Genomic DNA, 19,399 nt, shown 5'->3' on the forward strand with positions numbered 1-19,399 from the left:
AAAAAAATGCAACCAGGGTTCAGCTCACTCTTTCAGTGCAAAACAACAAGCAATAACATTTCTAGAATTATATAATAGGATCCAGTGATTATTATTTTCTTTTTTGCACACGCTTGTTTTTTTTTTTTTCTGGCTTCAGGGTGATTTGCGAAGATTAATCTGTTGGCGTGTGAAGGCCCCACAATGCACTTTTGTTGTTGAAACAGATTAGTGTGTCAAGTGACCAGAGGTGTGGGCACCTTTTCCTCTACTTTTCTCCCCACCTCTCCTCCATCCTCCATTTCTCTGTGAAGGCTGCCACCACAGACTGCAGAAAGCACAGTGAGTACTGCACAGAATCTGTTTTTTTTTTTATAACGAGACATTTGGGAAGTAAGTAATGATGGTAAAATGATTTTATGTGATATGATGAGGTCTTAGGTGATATGCCCCTCACGAATCTAGAGTTTCCATTTCTTTCTGCATATTTGCGTGTTTGGTGAAGGACTGGGGTGATTTGTTTGGTGAGTTAGGAGTCTGCAGTCGTCACCGGCATCTGTAGAAGTCTTTGCACGTGGCCCTCTTTGCCGGCAGGAGGCAGCCATGACAGTGACCTACTCGCGCACGGTGGCCAACGCAGGCCTGGGCACCTTCTCCCAGTTGCTGCTGCGCTGGAGGGGGAGCATTTACAAGCTGCTTTACCGGGAACTTCTCATCTTCACTGGACTCTACTGTGCTCTCAGTGTCACGTACAGGTAAGCGGGTTTTATGCGCCACAGCAAGAAAGCAAATTATAATCCTCCGCAAGGAACCCATGATCATGAACGCCATTTGTCCCTCCAGGTTCTTGTTAAATGAAGAGCAGAGGAGGCTTTTTGAGAAGTTGGCCATCTACTGTGACCAATACGCTAATCTCATCCCAGTGTCTTTTGTCCTAGGTGAGTATTGATGTCACATAATAATGTATAGGGTGGTAGTGGCCTAGTGGGTAACACACTCGCCTATGAACCAGAAGACCCAGGTTCAAATCCCACTTACTACCATCGTGTCCCTGAGCAAGACACTTAACCCTAAGTTGCTCCAGGGGGGACTGTCCCTGTAACTACTGATTGTAAGTCGCTCTGGATAAGGGCGTCTGATAAATGTAAATGTGTCCCTATCCAGAATATTACACATGGATAGGGACACATCAATATGGATATTACTTTGAGGTGGCCATGCTTCTGTCAGTATTGTTAAGTCATTGGTGGTAGTAGCCTAGTGAGTAACACACTCGCCTATGAACCAGAAGACCCAGGTTCAAATCCCACTTACTACCATTGTGTCCCTGAGCAAGACACTTAACCCTAAGTTGCTCCAGGGGGGGACTGTCCCTGTAACTACTGATTGTAAGTCGCTCTGGATAAGGGCGTCTGATAAATGCTGTAAATGTAAATGTAAGTCATTGTGATTCAGTCTGAGACATTACTGACATTCTTTCACTGTGCATCTAATTTCATTTAAACATTTGATAGACTTGGTGTTTTTGTAAAACTTTAGGGTCAATATAACCTCATTATGATGTCAAAATTTGAGTTTGTGTGTTTGGATCCTGGCTCTGACCTTGCGTCTAGTTTGCATGCTTTCCCCGTGTCGGCACGGGTTCCCTCCGGAGTTTTTCTCCTGCCGTGAGAGGCATGTACACTGGGAGAATTGGCGACTGTGAATTCTCTGTATATGTGTGTGTGTGTGTGCATCCTGTGGCATTTGCACATTTGTAAATTAGTATGTCCCATTCCCTAATATGTTTTGCGATTTTGTATTTCGCTGTGTGTGCGGCAGGCTTCTACGTGACTCTGGTGGTGTCTCGCTGGTGGGGGCAGTTCGAGAGTGTGCCCTGGCCTGACAGGTTGGCAGCATTGGTCGGTGGTCATGTGCGAGGGGAGGACGAAGGGGGTCGACTCACCCGTCGCACTCTGATGCGCTACGCAAACCTGTCGGGTGTGCTGATCTACCGCTCTGTCAGCACAGCCGTCTACAAGCGATTCCCCACCATGGAACACCTGGTTCAGGCCGGTATGGCGTTGCAACACTGGATTGATATCGTCCTTTTATGACTCTCAACTCATCTCAAGTGCTTATCCTTTTGCCCCAGGCCTAATGACTGCAGAGGAGCTGAGGCAGCTTGAGGATTTGCCCTCTCCCCATAACAAGTTCTGGGTTCCCTGCACGTGGTTTGTTAACCTGGCCTTGCGGGCGAGGACAGAGGGACGCATCAACAACGACGTAGCACTCACCGCTCTCCTCGCTGTAGGCGTTTCTGTATTACGTGCACATTTTTGAAAACGTTAAAAGTATAACAGTTCAGATCTGATCTGAATGGGTTGCCACTGTTACATTTTAGGAGCTGAATACTGTGCGCAGCCAATGCATGAAGCTGTACAGCTATGACTGGATCAGCCTGCCTCTCGTTTACACACAGGTTCGACTGCCCGTTCTAGTTTTATAACACGGCCGTTTGCATTACGGGTATATTTTCTAGCATTGGTTGATTGCCTGGACAAATAATCTGAAAAGCTCTGCTTTTGTAGGTGGTGACGGTGGCTGTATATAGTTTCTTTCTCGCCTGCCTGATTGGCCGACAATTTCTGGACCCCAGTCAGGGATATGCAGGCCACAACTTGGATTTCTACCTGCCTGTGTTCACCTTACTGCAGTTCTTTTTCTATGTCGGCTGGTTAAAGGTGAGATGTACGGAGTTGCGACTGCACAGGGGGGTATAGACGATATGGACGGCTGGTAGCACACTACTGCACAATACCTTCATCCATGTTTCACTTCTTCATTTTTTTTTTTACCTTCAGGTGGCCGAGCAACTAATAAATCCCTTCGGAGAAGATGATGATGACTTTGAAACCAACTGGCTGGTGGACAGAAATTTACAGGTTGACCATATTTTCTTTTTAATGGAATAATTACATAAATAATATTTTTTTCTACACAATACAAAATGTAGAATTTGATACAATTTTGGGGCTTATTGAATGAGGACCTAGCATTTCATAAATGTCCCTGTAATGTAACATTATGACCACCCACCAAAACAGCTCTGACCCATTGAGGCATGGGTCCAACATATCAACGTCCATAATTTTACATTTACATTTATCAGATGCCCTTATCCAGAGCGACTTACAATCAGTAGTTACAGGGACAGTCCCCCCCCTGGAGCAACTTAGGGTTAAGTGTCTTGCTCAGGGACACAATGGTAGTAAGTGGGATTCGAACCCGGGTCTTCTGGTTCATAGGCGAGTGTGTTACCCACTAGGCTACTACCTAATAAAATGTTCACTCATATCACACCCAGTCAGATGGCACTATAATGAGGCCATCAGTGTTAGTCATGTCACCCATCCTAATGTTATGTGTGAACAGTGTATGTGTAATACCCTGTGCTCCTCCTCAGGTGTCTCTGCTGTCAGTAGATGAGATGTATGACAGTGTTCCACTGGTTGAGCGAGACAAGTACTGGAATGAGTCTGAACCTCAGCCCCCGTACACAGCAGCCAGTGCTGAACACCGCAAACCTTCATTCATGGGCTCCGCCCTGGACGTCAGGTGTGTGTCTGCAAGCTACACACCGTTATTGAAAGTGAAGTGATTGTCACACGTGATACACAGCAACAGAGTGCACACAGTGAAATTTGTCCTCTGCATTTAACCCATCACCCTGAGTGAGCAGTGGGCAGCCATGACAGGCGCCCGGGGAGCAGTGTGTGGGGACGGTGCTTTGCTCAATAATACCAGTGGTACCTTGGCAGATCGGGATTCGAACCAGCAACCTTCTGATTACGGGGCCGCTTCCTTAACCACTAGGCCACCACTGCCCGCTTTATATTGAGTAGTACTCTATTACATGTGATTCTACCTAAAAAAGTGACTGAAGTTTTCTTTCTGACAGTGTGCCAAAAGAGGAAATGGAGTTCCAGTCTAACCTGGAGCAGATAAAAGAACATGAGGAGGCCAACCACTCAACGCCTCTGCTGGGGAATCTCAGTCGGCTGTTGGGGGTGCAATCTCCCAGCTTCTCCCGCTCATCCCCAGGCTCTCGCGTCTCGCTGCTCCGCCGACGGCCTCGCGCTCCCTTCAGCCGCTTTCCCCTCTACCTGCACCCCGACGCCCCTTCTCACCCAGAGCACAGCCGCCACGCACACCTGCAAGACAAGGATATGGACTACGCCTTCTCCTCCATACCCATGCAGGAACGGCCTGGTTTCTACAGCTGCCCTCAGACGCCCATCCATTCTGTGCCACCACCCGTGCCACGACCGCGTCTGATACGTCGCACACAGGGGGACTGGGCACACAGCTCCACCTCTCTCACACATCCCACAGCAGGTTCCCAGATGCTGCCTCCTGACACGCCTGGATTTCTGCCACCACCTCCTTCCTCTGCATTTCCTTGGCTGGGTGGAGATGGGGAGCACCCATCTTATCCGATGTTTTCCTTCCCAGACCCTATACCCGAGCTCAGTAACCCGTCCAAAACAAAGCCCAGCCATGGTCTACTGGCCAGAAGACCTCTTCTCTCACATCTGTCCTTGGAGTCCCCTCCCTCTGCAGAGGGCCAGCCAGGAACCCCTGGTGCAAGAGCGGTGGGTGGAGGAGTGGAGCGGGTATTCTCCTTCACCCCTCCATCTCGACCTGCAGCTCAAACCATCACCAGCAGCTCCACCAGTGTCAACATTCCCAACAGCACCTCCACAACAGCAGGAAATCTCTGTAACGGCACAAGCCACACTGGTGGCGGTCTCATTAATAACAACTCCGCCGGTGCTTCACCCACCAACACCCAGCAGGCAGCCGGTCAACATAATGGCATCACTGACTCCAGAATGTCGCTGGCAGAAGATCTTCTAGGAGGGGTGGTTGTGCAGAGCGGGACAGGAGTGAGTGTGGAGGCCTCTGTGTGATGAAGGATCTCTGACGTCTTTAATCCGGCTTCCTGACTTGAACGAAGAATGACTGCCAGTCAGTGGCGGGAGGAAGTGAGGTTCAGAACCGTCTGCGCCTCCTTCTGCATTAAACACACACTAATCTAGTGGCCTTACTTTGCACCGGGTTACACAAACACTGATCCCCTACTTCTGATCCACGTACATGCTGTACTACCAGCGGTAATACGATGAAAGAGGAGATTAGATATGAGAAATTAAAACATTTTGAAGCGTGCATTTCAATTTCAGTTCAAGGAAAGTAATAGAGCAATGTCTACAGTCCCTGACAAAAGTGTTGTCACTTGTGTACAAATAGGCCTCAAGTGCCACTGAAATATATTTGTAAATATATTTTTACAAGAAACGGCTCATTTTATTCCCAACAGTTTTTGTAATAATGTTTCAGTGCAAAACGAAACTGTCAAAAAGTATTCTAATATTCAAAGCTCGGTAAAGCCATTGAGCCAATTTTTGCAAAGACATATGTGTTGTCGCCTTGTCATGAGCTTCACCTGTGACTAATAATGGATCAACGAGGTCTCAGGTGTGTATAAAAAGACGCCCAGAACACTAGACCTTCACATCAACTGCAACTAGACCTCTGCAAACATGCAGATTCACCCTGAGACTAAAGTGTTGATTATCAAGAGGCTGAAGACCAGATCCACTGCTGATGTGGTAGATACCTTCAATGTGTCTCAGCGTCAAGAACAGAAGATTTAAAAAAAAAAAAAAAAAGATTTGAAGAGACTGTGGAGACGTTTTTGACAAGACCAGGTCAGGCAGACCCCGCAAGACGACTGCTTGAGAGGACCATTGGTGGGCTCAAATATCCAAGACCAGCCCATTTTCCAATGCAGCAGAGCTCCATGAGACCTGGTCACCTGAAGTCCCTGTGTCAACCAGAACAGTTTGTCGGATTCTGTCTCGAAATGGCCTCCATGGTTGAATCAGTGCCCAGAAGCAGTACTAAACAAAAGACAATTGAAAAAACGTGTGGCATTTGCCAAGGCCCACAGCCTGCTAAAAGGATGGATGCTGGAAAAGTGTCAGAAGGTGGATTTTTCAGATGAATCTTCTGTTGATATATTGCAGGAGACCTACTGGAGCCCGCATGGATCCGAGATTCACCTAGAAAACGGTGAAGTTTGGTGGTCTGGGGTTACATCCAGTATGGAGTGTGCAAGAGATCTGCAGGGTGGAAGGAAACATCAATAGTCTGAAATACCAAGAAATCTTAGCTACCTTTTATATTCCCAAACATAAAAGAGGCCAAATTCTGCAGAAGGATGGTGCTCCATCACATACTTCCATCTCCACATCAAAGTTTCTCAAGGTGAAGGTCAAGATGTTCCAGGATTGGCCAGCCCAGTCACCAGACATGAACATCATTGAGCATGTGTGGGGTAGGATGAAAGAGGAAGCATGGAAGACGAAATCAATGGATATTGATGAACTCTGGGAGGCATGCAAGACTGCTTTCTTGTCTATTCCTGATGACTTCATAAAATAAATTCAAGCTTGTGGAAGTCAAACAAGATATTACATTTGGATCTCACAGCACCACTACTTAATTTTTTTGGAAATGTAGTCAATTTGTTCAATTTCTGTATAGGCAACAACTTTTGTCTTGCCAAATTTTTACCTTTCTGTCTTGATTAAATGCTAAATCTTTTTTCATTGAAACTAATTAATTTCAATGCATTAAACATAATTTGGTAGAGTTTTAGCTTTTCATATGAGCTATTTCTAACACCAATTGATTGTCAGGTTAGATAAAAATAGATAAGCGACAAGACTTGTCAGGGACTGTATACCATAATAGATTGTAAGCACTGAGATCACTGGTTAAGATCTATTATGGTAATTACTATACTCTAATTATTCTAATCACAGTAGTTGCATAGTAAAATATTATTTAATTGAAAGTAAAGTCAGTGTCATTGTGAAAAACTACAGCACAGCACACAGTGACAACAAAATGTGTCCTCTGCCATTAACCATCACCCTTTGTGAGCAACCATGACAGGCACACAGGGAGCAGTGTGTGGGGACGGTGCTTTGATCAGTGGCACCTTGGCAGAGTGGGATTTGAACCGGCAACCTTCTGATTACAGGGCCACTTCCTTAACTGCTAGGCCACCAATAGCAGAGGATGGTTTTGATAAATCTCTGGGGCATGTGCCCATCACGCTTCTCCTGTACCACTCAGCAACTAAACCGGTTTATATAAAAATAAATAAATAAACACCCAGACAACAAGGTACAGTATGAGAGCCATAATTAGAACAATCTGCAAGATCCAGCTCCTGAGGATTTATTTATTAGAGTTGAAAGTATACCTCAAGATGTTCACATATTCGAAACGTTGTAGACTGAAAACAGTCATTTGTTAAATTGAATGTTTATTTTAAGGAATTTTGTACTTTATACAAAGATAACCAAACTACATGGAAATATTAAAATACAATAAAAAAGAAGCTCCACTTAGTAGCGAGGTGGTGAGTGCCAGACTGCAGAGCTGGTGCGTTTGAAAAAACGAGGTTTGCTCTTCTGGAAGATTTCCTCCAGCTTTGGCTGCTCCATCTCTCCAAAGTAGGAATACAGGTCCACAGGATGATAGTATTGCTTTGTGATTGCCTGCTTTAGATGAAGACCTGGTCACAAGGGGGGAAAAAATAAAATAAATAAATAAATATGGGAAGACGCGAACTTTTCAAATATTCAGGCACAGGATTACAAATAAAAACCAAAGCAATGATAATGTGTGGTAATTTAGTCCATTCACTTTGGGTCTTTAACATGGTCTAAGAACTAGGGCTGAAACGATTATTCGAATAACTCAAATGATTCGATTACAAAAAATATTCGAGGCTTCGTTTAATTAGTCACCAAAGTCCATCTATTATCGTATCGCTCCCGTGGAGCTGCGCAGCACGGGAATCATTGTTTTACACGGACTGTTTTAACTGACGCGCAGATTTAAGGAGGCACGATTTATTGGCGGAAAATGAAGATACCGGTGTGTGTAAAAGGCATAAAATGTCTAAAGTGTGGGACCAACGTAGTGGAGTGTACGCACTGTAAAACAGACCTGGCTAACCATAATAGTACTTCGTCAAAACTACAGCACCTTAACTGAACAAGTCCTCACGTAAACCGCACTTCTCCAAGTGAACTCGGAGCTTCTACAAGGTATCGTATTTTTATGATTGCTAACATTAGCACTTCTTAGAACGTACATTATTTGTAATTATTTGTGTTATGAGTCGATAGTGACGAGGCATGATAAGTAGCAAGAGAGCAAATACACCAAGATCTCACTCATGTAATTCACCCCTCCTGCACGCCACACACACACTGATAGGTTATATCAGTTATATCAAACGACAGCTCAAGACCTTCCTCTTTAAAGAATATTTAGATTAATTTGTAATTTTCTTGTTGTCGAACTTTGGGTACAGAATCTACAACAGAGTGAATAAAATAGATGTATTCATAGTTGGGGTCCTAGTGAACCGGAATTGATCTCTTCATCGATGGTAACTTGAAAGCACGTTGTAAGTTGCTCTGGATAAGGGCGTCTGCCAAATGCCGTAAATGTAAATGTTATATCTTAAAACACGCCTTCCCCAGACAGAAGGTAGTAATAATAAATGCAACAGATGGACAAATGTACATTCATTAGCATATAGATTTACTTTTGGGCGAGTTTATATCGTTTGTTGCACATCACAGCGGCGCAGGCTTGCACACACATGCACTAAGACTAATTCTCTATGTTGCACATAACATTGCACAAAGACAAACATTGTACCTACCTACCTCATCTGGATACAACTGGAAACTAAACTGTATAGTTTAAGTCGAATTATTAGAAATACTTGATTTTCTTTTTACTATTTTGTACCTTTATACTTTTTTTCCCTCTTTATTCTCAGATGGGCTATAGCAGGGGGTACACCCCTTTTTCTAATTAAAATAAAACTAAGGACAAATAGGCTAACCTATGTTTCATAGGTTTTTTTTCCATGTACATCATGAATGTTCCACAGAAAAGTTGATTAAATGGGCTTAGTTCTGGAGCCAGTAACCCAAAGGTTTTAAGCTTTGATCTAATAAAAGTATTGAGTTTTGTGAGGAATAACAGCCAATTGCTTGCTCATTTTGCTTGCTTGCTCAAGAGGATTTTCATGTTGCATAACACTATTGACAGTTGTTTAAAAACGCAAAGGTATGATTTATCAGATTACTTGATTAATCGATTGAAAAAAAAAAAAAAAAAATTCCAAAAATATTCTATAGTTGCAGCCCTACTAAGAACTTTATAGTATTTTACCCCATGCAGTTCCTACCTTGTGCCCAAGAGGGAATAGGTTTCTTAGGTGCAGACTCATCATCAGTGGAGTCATCGCTGTTCTGATCCATTCCATAATCCTCAGGGTCAAGCAGAACTGATGGCTTCTTTGCTTTTGGAGTGATCTGGTAGGACTGTGGTGACTGCTGCATGGGAATTGAAATTAAAAATATATAACTGCAAGCAGTGATGGAGGAGCCCTCACACACATTGTGTAATGCCCAGTGTACAACAATGGATGCATGCAGAATGACTTGTCAAATTCAGTATTTATCGAACTGTTCCTTTGCTCCTGTTAGAAAATCACCCTGCTGCTCTCTAGCACACTCCTGAAGGAGTTTTTACTTATTAACACCACTGTAAACACCGTAAAAGATAGAAATATAATTTAGTTGAACTTTAGTTAAGGATGTGACAAAACACAACTTAATTATTTTTTTTGTTTGTCTGCTTGCCATTTCAAGACAATTAGAGACCAACGGTTAAAGATCCTAGTTGGCATGACACTTAAAACAGGGTCAGTTGTTTTCAGCTATAACTAAAAATGCATAGGTACAGATAGTATTTTACTGAGAGAAATACCTCAACATCAACAGTTTGGTTGTGTGCAGGCCCTTTATCTACGGTTGCATTGAGGAATCCTTTCCCAACTGGAGTCTTCATGACTGAATGCTACAAAACAGATCCAATCATATACAAAACACATAAATAAATAAGAATCCTTATTTACATACATACATACATACCTCAATATCTACTGTAGTGTTAAGAACAGGTCCTTTATCTACAGTTGCATTGAGTAATGGTGCTTTGCCTGCTGTGGTCTTCATGAGAGTATTCTGGGAGAGGAAAAAACTTGTATTATATTCTTATACTAGAAATTCTGCAGGTTTAAGGAAGACAAATTTAAGACATTTTTAATGCCACTTTCATCAAACTTAAGACCCTGCATCGGGGTTGTTAACTACATTTGTCTATGGGTTTTTCCTTAGCAGACACTGTGAGGACCAGATGCTCTATATTACAATATTAATTACATTTTTATCTTAAGTAGTATATTATTTTATATTTTAAAAATTCCTGACAGATTGAAGGTTTGATTCGTTTGACTCATTGGAACTGCACTTTTTTTTTTTTTTTTAGATCTTTAAACTCTGGATGTAAGAATTACTAGTCATTTGTAATGATATTTAAAGCCTTAAATTTTGGAAAATCGAATTTAAGATTAAGGATCCACAGAGAATTGTTATACAGACTGCTCTTAGGAACATACCTCTAGACACACAACAGGCACAGCAGCATGTTTTAATTGAGCAGCTCTTTCCTCTGCCTTTCGCTGTTCTTCCTCCTGGTACAAAAAAAAAAAAAAAAAAAAAAAAAACAGTAATGCTCACTATTGTGTGTCCTTACAATCATGTGAATTTTTGTAATAATCACACAGTATCTATAGCAAACATATGCAATAAAAAAAAAAACATTTCAAATACTTTTCTCCTCTTCTCTTCCAGCTCTCTCCTCTCTTTCTCCCGAGCAGCCTTTTCTAATTCCCTCTGAAGAGCCATGGCCTTTTCCTTCTCCAGCCTCTCCCTGTAAAAGACAAGACAATTGCTAAAATGTGAAAAATGACAGTAGAATTTTACTTTTGTGTCCACAAACCTTTCAGCAGCAGCTTGTCTTTCACGTTCCCGCTCTCTCTCGCGTTCCCGTTCGCGTTCTTTTTCAAGTTCTCGCTCACGGTCCTGCTCCTTCTTCAGCTCCAGAGCCCGGCGAGCCTCTGCCTGTCTACGGGCTCTCTCCAAATCTTCCTCAAACTTCCTCTTGTTTAGCTGTTCTTGATGGCGCCGCTCCTCCTCCTCCTACAAAATACAGTAAAACAAAGTTCAAAATGTTCAAAACACATAAAACTCCCAAAATTAAAATGATTTGAAGATTTGTGAATCATACAGCCTGCTGAATCTTCTTCTTTCTGGCCTCATCTTCCAGTTTACGGCGCAATTCCAGTTCTTCCTGACGCTTGGTAGCAACTTTCTTCTTGGCCTTCTCCTCTGCCAAGCGTTCCACACGCAACTGTGCCATAAGCAAGACGAATGAAGGAAAGTCTCAATAATTATGGGTCCAAGCTTTGATTCTACTGGGTAATTTTAATGAAAAATAAAGTAACTTTATTTTCAAACCTTGTCATTCTTCTCCTCAATTTGTGCCATCTTTTGTTCAATCTTCTTTTTCTTTTCAAGTTCTTTCTGTTCCCCTTTTTCTCTGGCCTCAACAACACGCTTTATTCGCTCTTCTCGCTTCCTGTAATTAGGAAGGTAAAATCTTACTTATAACGCGCCAATAACTAAAGTAGTCAATAATAATATTACATAAATGAACCCAGTGTTAAAGTGGAAGGCCAAAAAATTACACTTTATTTTGGACCATGAACAAACCTCTTTATCTCCTCCTGCTTCTTTCTCCGTTCTTCTTCAATCTTTTTCTTCCGTTCATTTTCTTGCTCCAATTTCTTATTAAGTGCTTCTAATTTCAAACGTTCCTTTTCCTTAATGGATTAAAGACAGGCACAGATTCATTAAAATACTTTTTCTTTTTTCCAGGGGACATTTACAATAAGCAAAATTCACACAAAATGTAACATTTTAGATTTTGGAAGTACCCCCTCCCTTAAAAGAGTACTTAAAGGTCCATAAAACAAACTACAATATATGAAGCAAAAAACAAACAAAAACTGAATGTTTACTAAAATTTGTCTAATGTTTAAACTATTAAAGGATTAAGAGACTGACTGCGTTTAGTTGGACCAAAATATATTTCACAAGCTCTAAATTAGGGCTGCACGATTTGGGGGAAGAAAAAAAAAAAAAAAAAAAAAAAAAAGACATATTGCAATTATTGAGATCAATATTGTGATATGTTAAAGGGCACTTGCTTGTATATCAATGAAAAGTTGCATACAAATTACTAATAGTGAAATGTTTAATTTCAAAGTGAAACATACAAACTACTTATAACAACTTGAAATGCCCAGTGCTTTCAAAATATAATATTCTACAAAATTAAATAAATATCACAAAAAACTCTTTACATTACTGTCGAATGACAAACCATGGTTAGGCTAAACAACTGTTTTGATTATATTTGGCCATTATAAAATCCCGTATTATAGTTCTTACGTTTAACCAAAACGTTGTTTGGAGGCTGACTTGAACACAGGAATGCATAGCTTCGCTAGCTTAGCTAAGGTTAAGACTTATAAAACGGGATTTTATAATGGCCAAATATATTCAAAACAATTGTCCAGCCTTACCTATGAAACGTAATCCCCCGGGATCTGGTTTGGAGCGTACAGCGGTTTGTACAGCCCCAAGCAGCACAAGAGTGAGGCATTTTTATGCAATTCTCTCCATAAACATGTATATGCTTCACGCCACAGCAGAGCCTATCGCAATATGGTGGCGACGTTGACATACGATGCAGCTCGTCGTGCGGCATCTGCCCATATGTCTATGCGAGTCACGAATCTGAGGTCTCCATTGAACCGAATCGAAAGTTATGTGACCAAACACGTCACATTCGACTGAAATGAGACTTCAGTCAGCTCGCAAACTTTGAGAGAATGAGTGATATGTTACCGATTCAATCCATGTACTAATCATTTAAATTGCAGCTTTTTGCATTCATGTAATCGCACAGACTGACATCGCAATTACGATTAGATTAATCGTGCAGCAGTACTCTAAATTAACAATTAACCCATTTGTGTTTGCATATGAAAGTAAATTTCAGTTCGTGTTCTAGTTTCAGACATATTTACAATGAGATTGGGTGAAATATTTGATATGCACTAATTACCATAATGAGTTATGGTCCGGTACCAGGTTCATGTGCTACTTCTACTCTACCAAATTCCCCATGGCTATTGTGATTATTACCCACTATATGGTAGTTAAACCTACTGACATTTATTGAAAAGCATGCTATTTGTGCATATTTGTGATATTTTCGTATCAATAGAAAGTACATGAAAATGAGGGTTGTTGGAACGACCAATAATGAAACAAAGTGAATTAGTACCAAAAAGAACCCATTACTGCATATTTGTGCTAATTTATCCCCACCCTGGTGAAATTAGTTAGGAAGAGCAGAAGGTGAGCAAACACACAGACCAGGTATCAGCAGATTATTTTGAACTAGGAGTAAGTGATGACATACAGCCAAACCCTGCGTAGTTACACTTACCACTGAACCATGAATCAACTGCAAGGACAAACAAATCTAGTTAATACTGGTCCACAATTTTTTTATGCTTTGCAGTCAATAAGGTGGGCCAGAAAATATACTGCATGGCTTCTTTTACCTTGACATCCACCCTGCCAGGAGTTCCTTGCTTGATGAAGGACATGACAGAACTACGGCCCAGAGAACTTGGTGTCATCATGAGCAGCTGGTTCTTCTGAACAGTGTGGAGGAAAGACCTCATGTTGGGTCTTATTGCCTATAGGGAAGTGGAATTTTTTTATTTTTTAAATTCTAGGTCTATCAAAACAACATGGGTTATGTTAAAAATAAAAGTAAACCATGATTTAGTTTTTCGCTTGCATACTGCAAGTAAGTCATGTTTGACCACAGCTAACTGAAATCAGTGCAAATTGCTTACTGTTTGGCTCTTTTTAGGAGGAGAATATTTCTTTCGGGGGCTGCTGAACTCATCAGCAGTTGAATCCAATGGTCTGCGTCTTGAACTGAAGGTTATTTAAAAATACATAAATAAATAAAATTGTATAAATGCTGAATTATCATTCTGATAGTCTGTCTTGCATACACATCAACACACACCTACCTCTGCAGCACACTTAACTTTTTGCCATTCTCCTCTGCACAAAAAAAAAAAAAAAAAAAAAAAAAAAAAAAAAAAAAAAAAGGATTAGGAATTCGAAGGAAAAAAAGTCATTAGGGCAAAGTCCTCAGGGTGTACTCACACTAGGCATTTTGCACTGTTCCCGAGCGTGTTTGACTGGTTCATTTGACAAGGGTGAGTTGTGAACCGTGCCCAGGCACAGTTCGTTTAGCAGCCCTGGTCTACAGCAGTGGTGCAATGTTTGTTGGAAATTTGGGCAGACAACAGCATACAAGAACAGCTGGACAAAATGCATTAAAACACCGATATATTTTGCATAACCCAGGAATATCTTCATCGTTCATACCAGTCGCTCTGAATAAGGCCATCTGATTAATGTCTTAAATGTAAAAACTAAATTCTCTCCACTAAACAAACGACTCAAAATACTATCCACAAAGTAACCAGGGCAATGGACACCATTGCGTTCAGCGCCGCTCTTCCTGTTTATCCTGAAACAGTCGCACCAAAAATGACGTAAGCGTGCTCCCGCATGAATGTCGAAACCCTATGTGAGGTCAGGCCGTGCCATTTGTGAGTACACCCTCGGTATGGTCGTTTGACGCTGGCCTAGCATGGGACAGCAGAGCAGACTGTACCTGAGGGAGAAGCTTTGGGCTTTTCAATGTGTGACGTGGAGCCAGGTGGAGCAGTGGAGATGGGCGTGCTCTGGGCCATGGAGCGGGTAAAGCGGCGCACCACCTCACTGTCAATGGACTCCTGAGTTCTCACTTCCTCCAACTGCTAAACACAGTATTGAATTAAAGGATTTATGCAACACCTCTTGCAGAAGTACGAGAGCTACACAAACAATAAATTAATAAATACGATTTTTTTTTTTTCTCTCCCCCATCCTGCACCTTACCTCTGGTTCATTTTTCACAGGCTCTTCAATCTGAGGTTCAGCTTCTAAAAGTTGGGGCTCCTCTGAGACCATACTGTCATACAACAAGTTTTCATTGCTCACATATCAATTTGAACAGAAATAAATAAATATATTTAAAAAAAAAAAAAAAAAAAAAAAAACCTCACACTTCATCAGCTTGCTCTTCAACATCTTCTCCATCAATGTCATTACAGATATCTTCTAAAATTAAACAAGAATAAGAGATATTTTTTTAATGGTCGACTGCTCTTATGACATAAAAGCAGTGGTCTTTAACATGATGACATGAAACCTCTATAATTCAAACTATTTATTTGCTACAGCCAAAAACAAAAAAAAAACAAAACAAAACATAAGAACTCCTCTGGATATGAATATCTTACCACTAACAGAGCTGCTGCAGGTGGAACTCCCCAATTTGGCTTTCTTCTTCAAAAAGGATCGTCGAGAGGCCCTACGAACCGCTTCCTGTGTCATGCTGTGCCTCAGGCCCACCAGTGAGCGTCGAACGACAAGGGATCGGCGGACAGACGCACGAGAGGATCCTTGAGGTTCAGCAATAGCTATTTTATTTGCTGAGCGGCCTGGGGAGGCCTCTGGTTTCAGGAGCATCTCTGCAGACCTGCGCTCCTCACCAGAGATCCTCACCACGGACTCAGTGATAAGAGGCTCAGGAGGAACAGACGATTCAACACAAGGCGAAGTGGAGGAACTGCATGACTCCACCTGCACTACCGCTGGGCATGGAAGCTCCTCCCTGACCTGGATTGTGCTATGATCTGCTTGGTCATCACCTTGATCTGGCTCCTGGTAAGCGGAACCAGGCTTGGCACGAGTGCTGCGCTTGACAGGCTCCTGTTCTGCGGTGGCAGTTTTAGAGTTGTTTCGCCGGGTCCTGCGCTGGGGGCCATCGCTCAAGGTTTCTGTACTGTTACTTGGCCCTTTAGATGTAAACTGCTCCGGTATAGCATTCAGTGTCATCTGGACGGAGGACCGCCGGATGTTACTGCGTCTTCCCTTAGAGAAACTGGAGGGGACAAAGTAAATAAACACCTTTCCCAAACTTCTAAAATGCAGAATAGATATTTATTTGAGCAAATAGCTAAAATACCCATAACGACTGTCCTGCACAATAGAGGTATTTGCACTTTTCTTAAAACTTCCCTGAAACTATTTTTTGTGCTTTTATTTAGGTCTTGGTAATACTTTATCTGAAGTCTCTTTCTGAATTTTTAGTCAATCCCACAATGAGATTTCCCCAGGACGCGCCATTTCTGTGTCTGTAGCTTTAAATGCTAATGAGGAGAGGTGGGACGAGGAGAACAGACATCAACACCATTCACCAGATATCATGTTTGGTGCAGATGTGAAGTCAAGTCGATGTTTTTCCAGAATATAAAAACAATAACAATTCCATTTGTGACGACATAAGGGCACAAATTCCATATCAGACCGTCTGAGCTGATGCTCTCTGAACAGCGAAGCAGAATGGCCAAAGTGTTCTTTACAACGGTCTCCCTTTCTAGCCACTGCAGGACCATAGACAGGATAGGGGAACTCGTATTACTGTCATCTCACAAAGTGAAATTTTCATAATAAGGGACCTTTAATACACTTGTCGCTTTACCATCTTCCGCAAATGAACGGTATAATATTTTGTATAAAAGTTCAAATCACCGTCTCTTCACGCGGCTTTCATTTAACCCCACGGACACACGTTTCCTGCGGTTGCTCTTTTTCTGTGATGGAGTCTTGGGCATCAGCTCCGGCTCTGTACTGAAGTCACTGCAAATAAATGTTGATACATTTTAATGAAAATGTATTTTTCTTCTTCTAAACAAGATCAGCCACATCAGCAGGTCAGGAATGCATTTCTACCTGGAGAACATGCGCTGGGCTTCCTGCTGTATCTCATCAAGCCATACCATGTGCACGTTTTCAATCTCGCTCACAAAATCTTGAACCTTGCCAGTAAAAATTTGTATGAGGGATTGCGTGGATTCTTGAAAAGAGGCCATGGTTGCAACCTTGAGAGAGGGGGGATGGAGAGCACAAAAATATATAAGGCCTAGCAGCAATTTGTGACAAACTGTAAATGAGTGAAACATTTTCAACAGTCCTACAAAGCAGAAAGTCTCTAGATTAGAGACTTAGCACATTCTTTTTCTAGACAAATCTGTAAACACTGCTCCTGTAATGTCTGCAAAAACTCTTTATACATCAACCATGCAACCATGCAAATCAGGCCAAGCCAAATCCAGGTCTGTAGTACTACAAAGGGATTGGGGAAGGATGTCATGACACTGATACCTACAGTATTAACAGACCTGACAAATTTCGAAATAGCAAAGGTTTCCAGATGCAAAACTGCACCATATACATGAACTATGCGGGAAAAAAAAAAAAAAAAAAAAAAAAAACGAACGAAGGGAGCCTTACAGGAAGCCCCCACGTAACCTACACAACACGATCCTACTCACTACGTATTTATTAAATATGATACTTGGATGTTCAAATATAATAATAGCTGTCCTGAGATATATATATATATATATATATATATATATATATATATATATATATATATATACATATACATACACACACACACACACACACACACACACACACAGGACAGCTTTAGCTAGAAGTGACGTCCAATAACAAGTTAGACAAAGAGCTTTTATGGCACTCGTTTTACACGATCCAAGCATAAAACTTAAGCCCCCCAAAAATCTATTTGTACAATGTTAGATTTAGGTATTCAAAACACAGATGACAGATTTGTTAACTAAAAACATTTATACGAAGAATAAGTTACAAATATTAAAAGCTGCCGTGACATAGCTTGGAAACATAAAAGCATCTGTAGTCTACAGTGACAAAGAATGTGGAATTTTATGTTGTGAAAATCGCCACCGCCAAGTTGTTTCGTCAGCGACACAGCACGGCTGACCGAACAACGGGTACAGCGTAAGGCACCTACCTTTAAAATGGTACACGGACAAAGACCTGGACGGGTATAACGCCGTGGGCTGTGCCCCTTTACCCCGCTATATTTTTAAAAGACAAACGTACGCAAACACATAACCTTAGCACATCTTTTCACGCCATGAACAGCCCCTGTTTCTCCCAACAACCCGCTCAAACGGTTTAAATGATCCGAAAATCCAATCAAACTGTCCTTGTACCGAGCGAGGCGGCAAACCTCGATCCTATTGGACAATCTTCTTGTCAATCTCAGAGAACGGTCCAATAAAATCGGTCTAGCTGGGACCGAGGTTCCTTTCGGCGGGCTCGGGGTGGGAAGGCGGGACCATTTGACGTATTTCCTTTTCTTTGGCTGCACACACCGTCAATCTCCATTTCAAACTAGCCAATAGCCGAGAACACTGTTGGCACACGGTGTCTGACGTCTGTCACCGTCACACGAGATTCCGTGTGAAGAGCAGTGTCGTTGTTCCCTATTATCAATTCAATGTATATTTCTCTGTTATCTATTTGCATTGCTTTTGATAAACAGTGGTTATAATGTGGTGTGCATAATGTGGTCTGCCTCAGTACCCATATATGTCATGCTATTCAAACGATGGCCTGATGTGTACCAGGAAATCGCTCTGCACAATTTTGCCCTCTGTTGCAGAAATTGTTCAGAACCGTAAATCCCAGCTGCTGCCCTTCTGGATACGTGTGTTGGTCTGGTCTTTCGTCAGGTTTGAACAAAGGGACGTGTGCACAGACCTTTCACTGAGTTGTATAATGATTCATGTATTAGTTTCACCGAATGCAGCAAACTAATTATGTGTACAATATTGTAGAATTACATCAACACGGAACAAATGCTGACTTTACTCTTTAACACCACGAAGGCCAACATCTGGCAATCTTCATCTTATTCGAGTTGGTTATTCGAGTACACAGAACTGACTGGTGCCAGCAGAACTACCTCCAGATCAACACCAGAAAAACCAAGGAGCTGGTGGTAGACTTCCTCAGGCACAAACATCCTCCACTGCAACCACTGAACATCCAGGGTATGGACATTGAGGCTGTGGAGAGCTACAGATACCTTGGGGTTCATCTAAACAATAAACTGGTCTGGACTCACAACACAAATGCTCTCTATAAAAAAGGGCAGAGCAGGCTGTACCTGCTGCGGAGGCTCAGGTCTTTTGGAGTACAGGGGCCACTTCTGAAGACTTTTTATGACAGAAAGAGACTGAGCAGGCTGATCCGGAGGGCCAGCTCTGTTCTAGGATGCCCTCTGGACCCAGCGGAGGTGGTGAGTGACAGGAGAATGGTGGCCA

At 42.0% G+C, this 19,399-nt stretch overlaps 2 protein-coding genes across 7 annotated transcripts; one reads left to right on the forward strand and one right to left on the reverse strand.

Moving 5' to 3' along the window:
* The first annotated feature begins 283 nt into the window (after nucleotides 1-283).
* Nucleotides 284-5,333, forward strand: best1 (bestrophin 1). 4 transcript variants are annotated; one of them, XM_028958500.1, is made up of 10 exons: nucleotides 284-321; nucleotides 485-734; nucleotides 823-917; nucleotides 1,801-2,034; nucleotides 2,114-2,268; nucleotides 2,363-2,440; nucleotides 2,550-2,702; nucleotides 2,823-2,903; nucleotides 3,425-3,576; nucleotides 3,920-5,333. In XM_028958500.1, the coding sequence occupies exons 2-10, from the start codon at nucleotides 583-585 to the stop codon at nucleotides 4,929-4,931; spliced, it is 2,112 nt and encodes a 703-aa protein (XP_028814333.1). In that variant the 5' UTR covers nucleotides 284-321; nucleotides 485-582; the 3' UTR covers nucleotides 4,932-5,333. The 4 variants fall into 4 exon arrangements, with proteins under 4 accessions (XP_028814333.1, XP_028814337.1, XP_028814334.1 ...); XM_028958504.1 differs by having other exon boundaries at nucleotides 300-321; nucleotides 574-734; XM_028958501.1 differs by having other exon boundaries at nucleotides 303-321; nucleotides 513-734.
* A 2,002-nt stretch (nucleotides 5,334-7,335) lies between these two features.
* incenp (inner centromere protein) lies at nucleotides 7,336-18,230 on the reverse strand. 3 transcript variants are annotated; one of them, XM_028958523.1, is made up of 21 exons: nucleotides 18,079-18,230; nucleotides 16,971-17,119; nucleotides 16,770-16,877; nucleotides 15,476-16,119; nucleotides 15,239-15,293; nucleotides 15,072-15,144; nucleotides 14,806-14,947; nucleotides 14,150-14,183; nucleotides 13,967-14,051; nucleotides 13,667-13,804; nucleotides 13,549-13,566; nucleotides 11,742-11,851; nucleotides 11,487-11,607; nucleotides 11,257-11,379; nucleotides 10,969-11,168; nucleotides 10,800-10,899; nucleotides 10,586-10,660; nucleotides 10,059-10,151; nucleotides 9,895-9,984; nucleotides 9,311-9,458; nucleotides 7,336-7,612 (listed from the first exon to the last, which is right to left on the reverse strand). In XM_028958523.1, the coding sequence occupies exons 2-21, from the start codon at nucleotides 17,108-17,110 to the stop codon at nucleotides 7,443-7,445; spliced, it is 2,667 nt and encodes an 888-aa protein (XP_028814356.1). In that variant the 5' UTR covers nucleotides 17,111-17,119; nucleotides 18,079-18,230; the 3' UTR covers nucleotides 7,336-7,442. The 3 variants fall into 3 exon arrangements, with proteins under 3 accessions (XP_028814356.1, XP_028814355.1, XP_028814357.1); XM_028958522.1 differs by having other exon boundaries at nucleotides 14,806-14,950; XM_028958524.1 differs by lacking the exon at nucleotides 13,549-13,566 and having other exon boundaries at nucleotides 14,806-14,950.
* Nucleotides 18,231-19,399: the final 1,169 nt, after the last annotated feature.

This window comes from Denticeps clupeoides, chromosome 17 (genome assembly GCF_900700375.1).
Source record: "Denticeps clupeoides chromosome 17, fDenClu1.1, whole genome shotgun sequence".
NCBI lineage: Eukaryota > Metazoa > Chordata > Actinopteri > Clupeiformes > Denticipitidae > Denticeps > Denticeps clupeoides.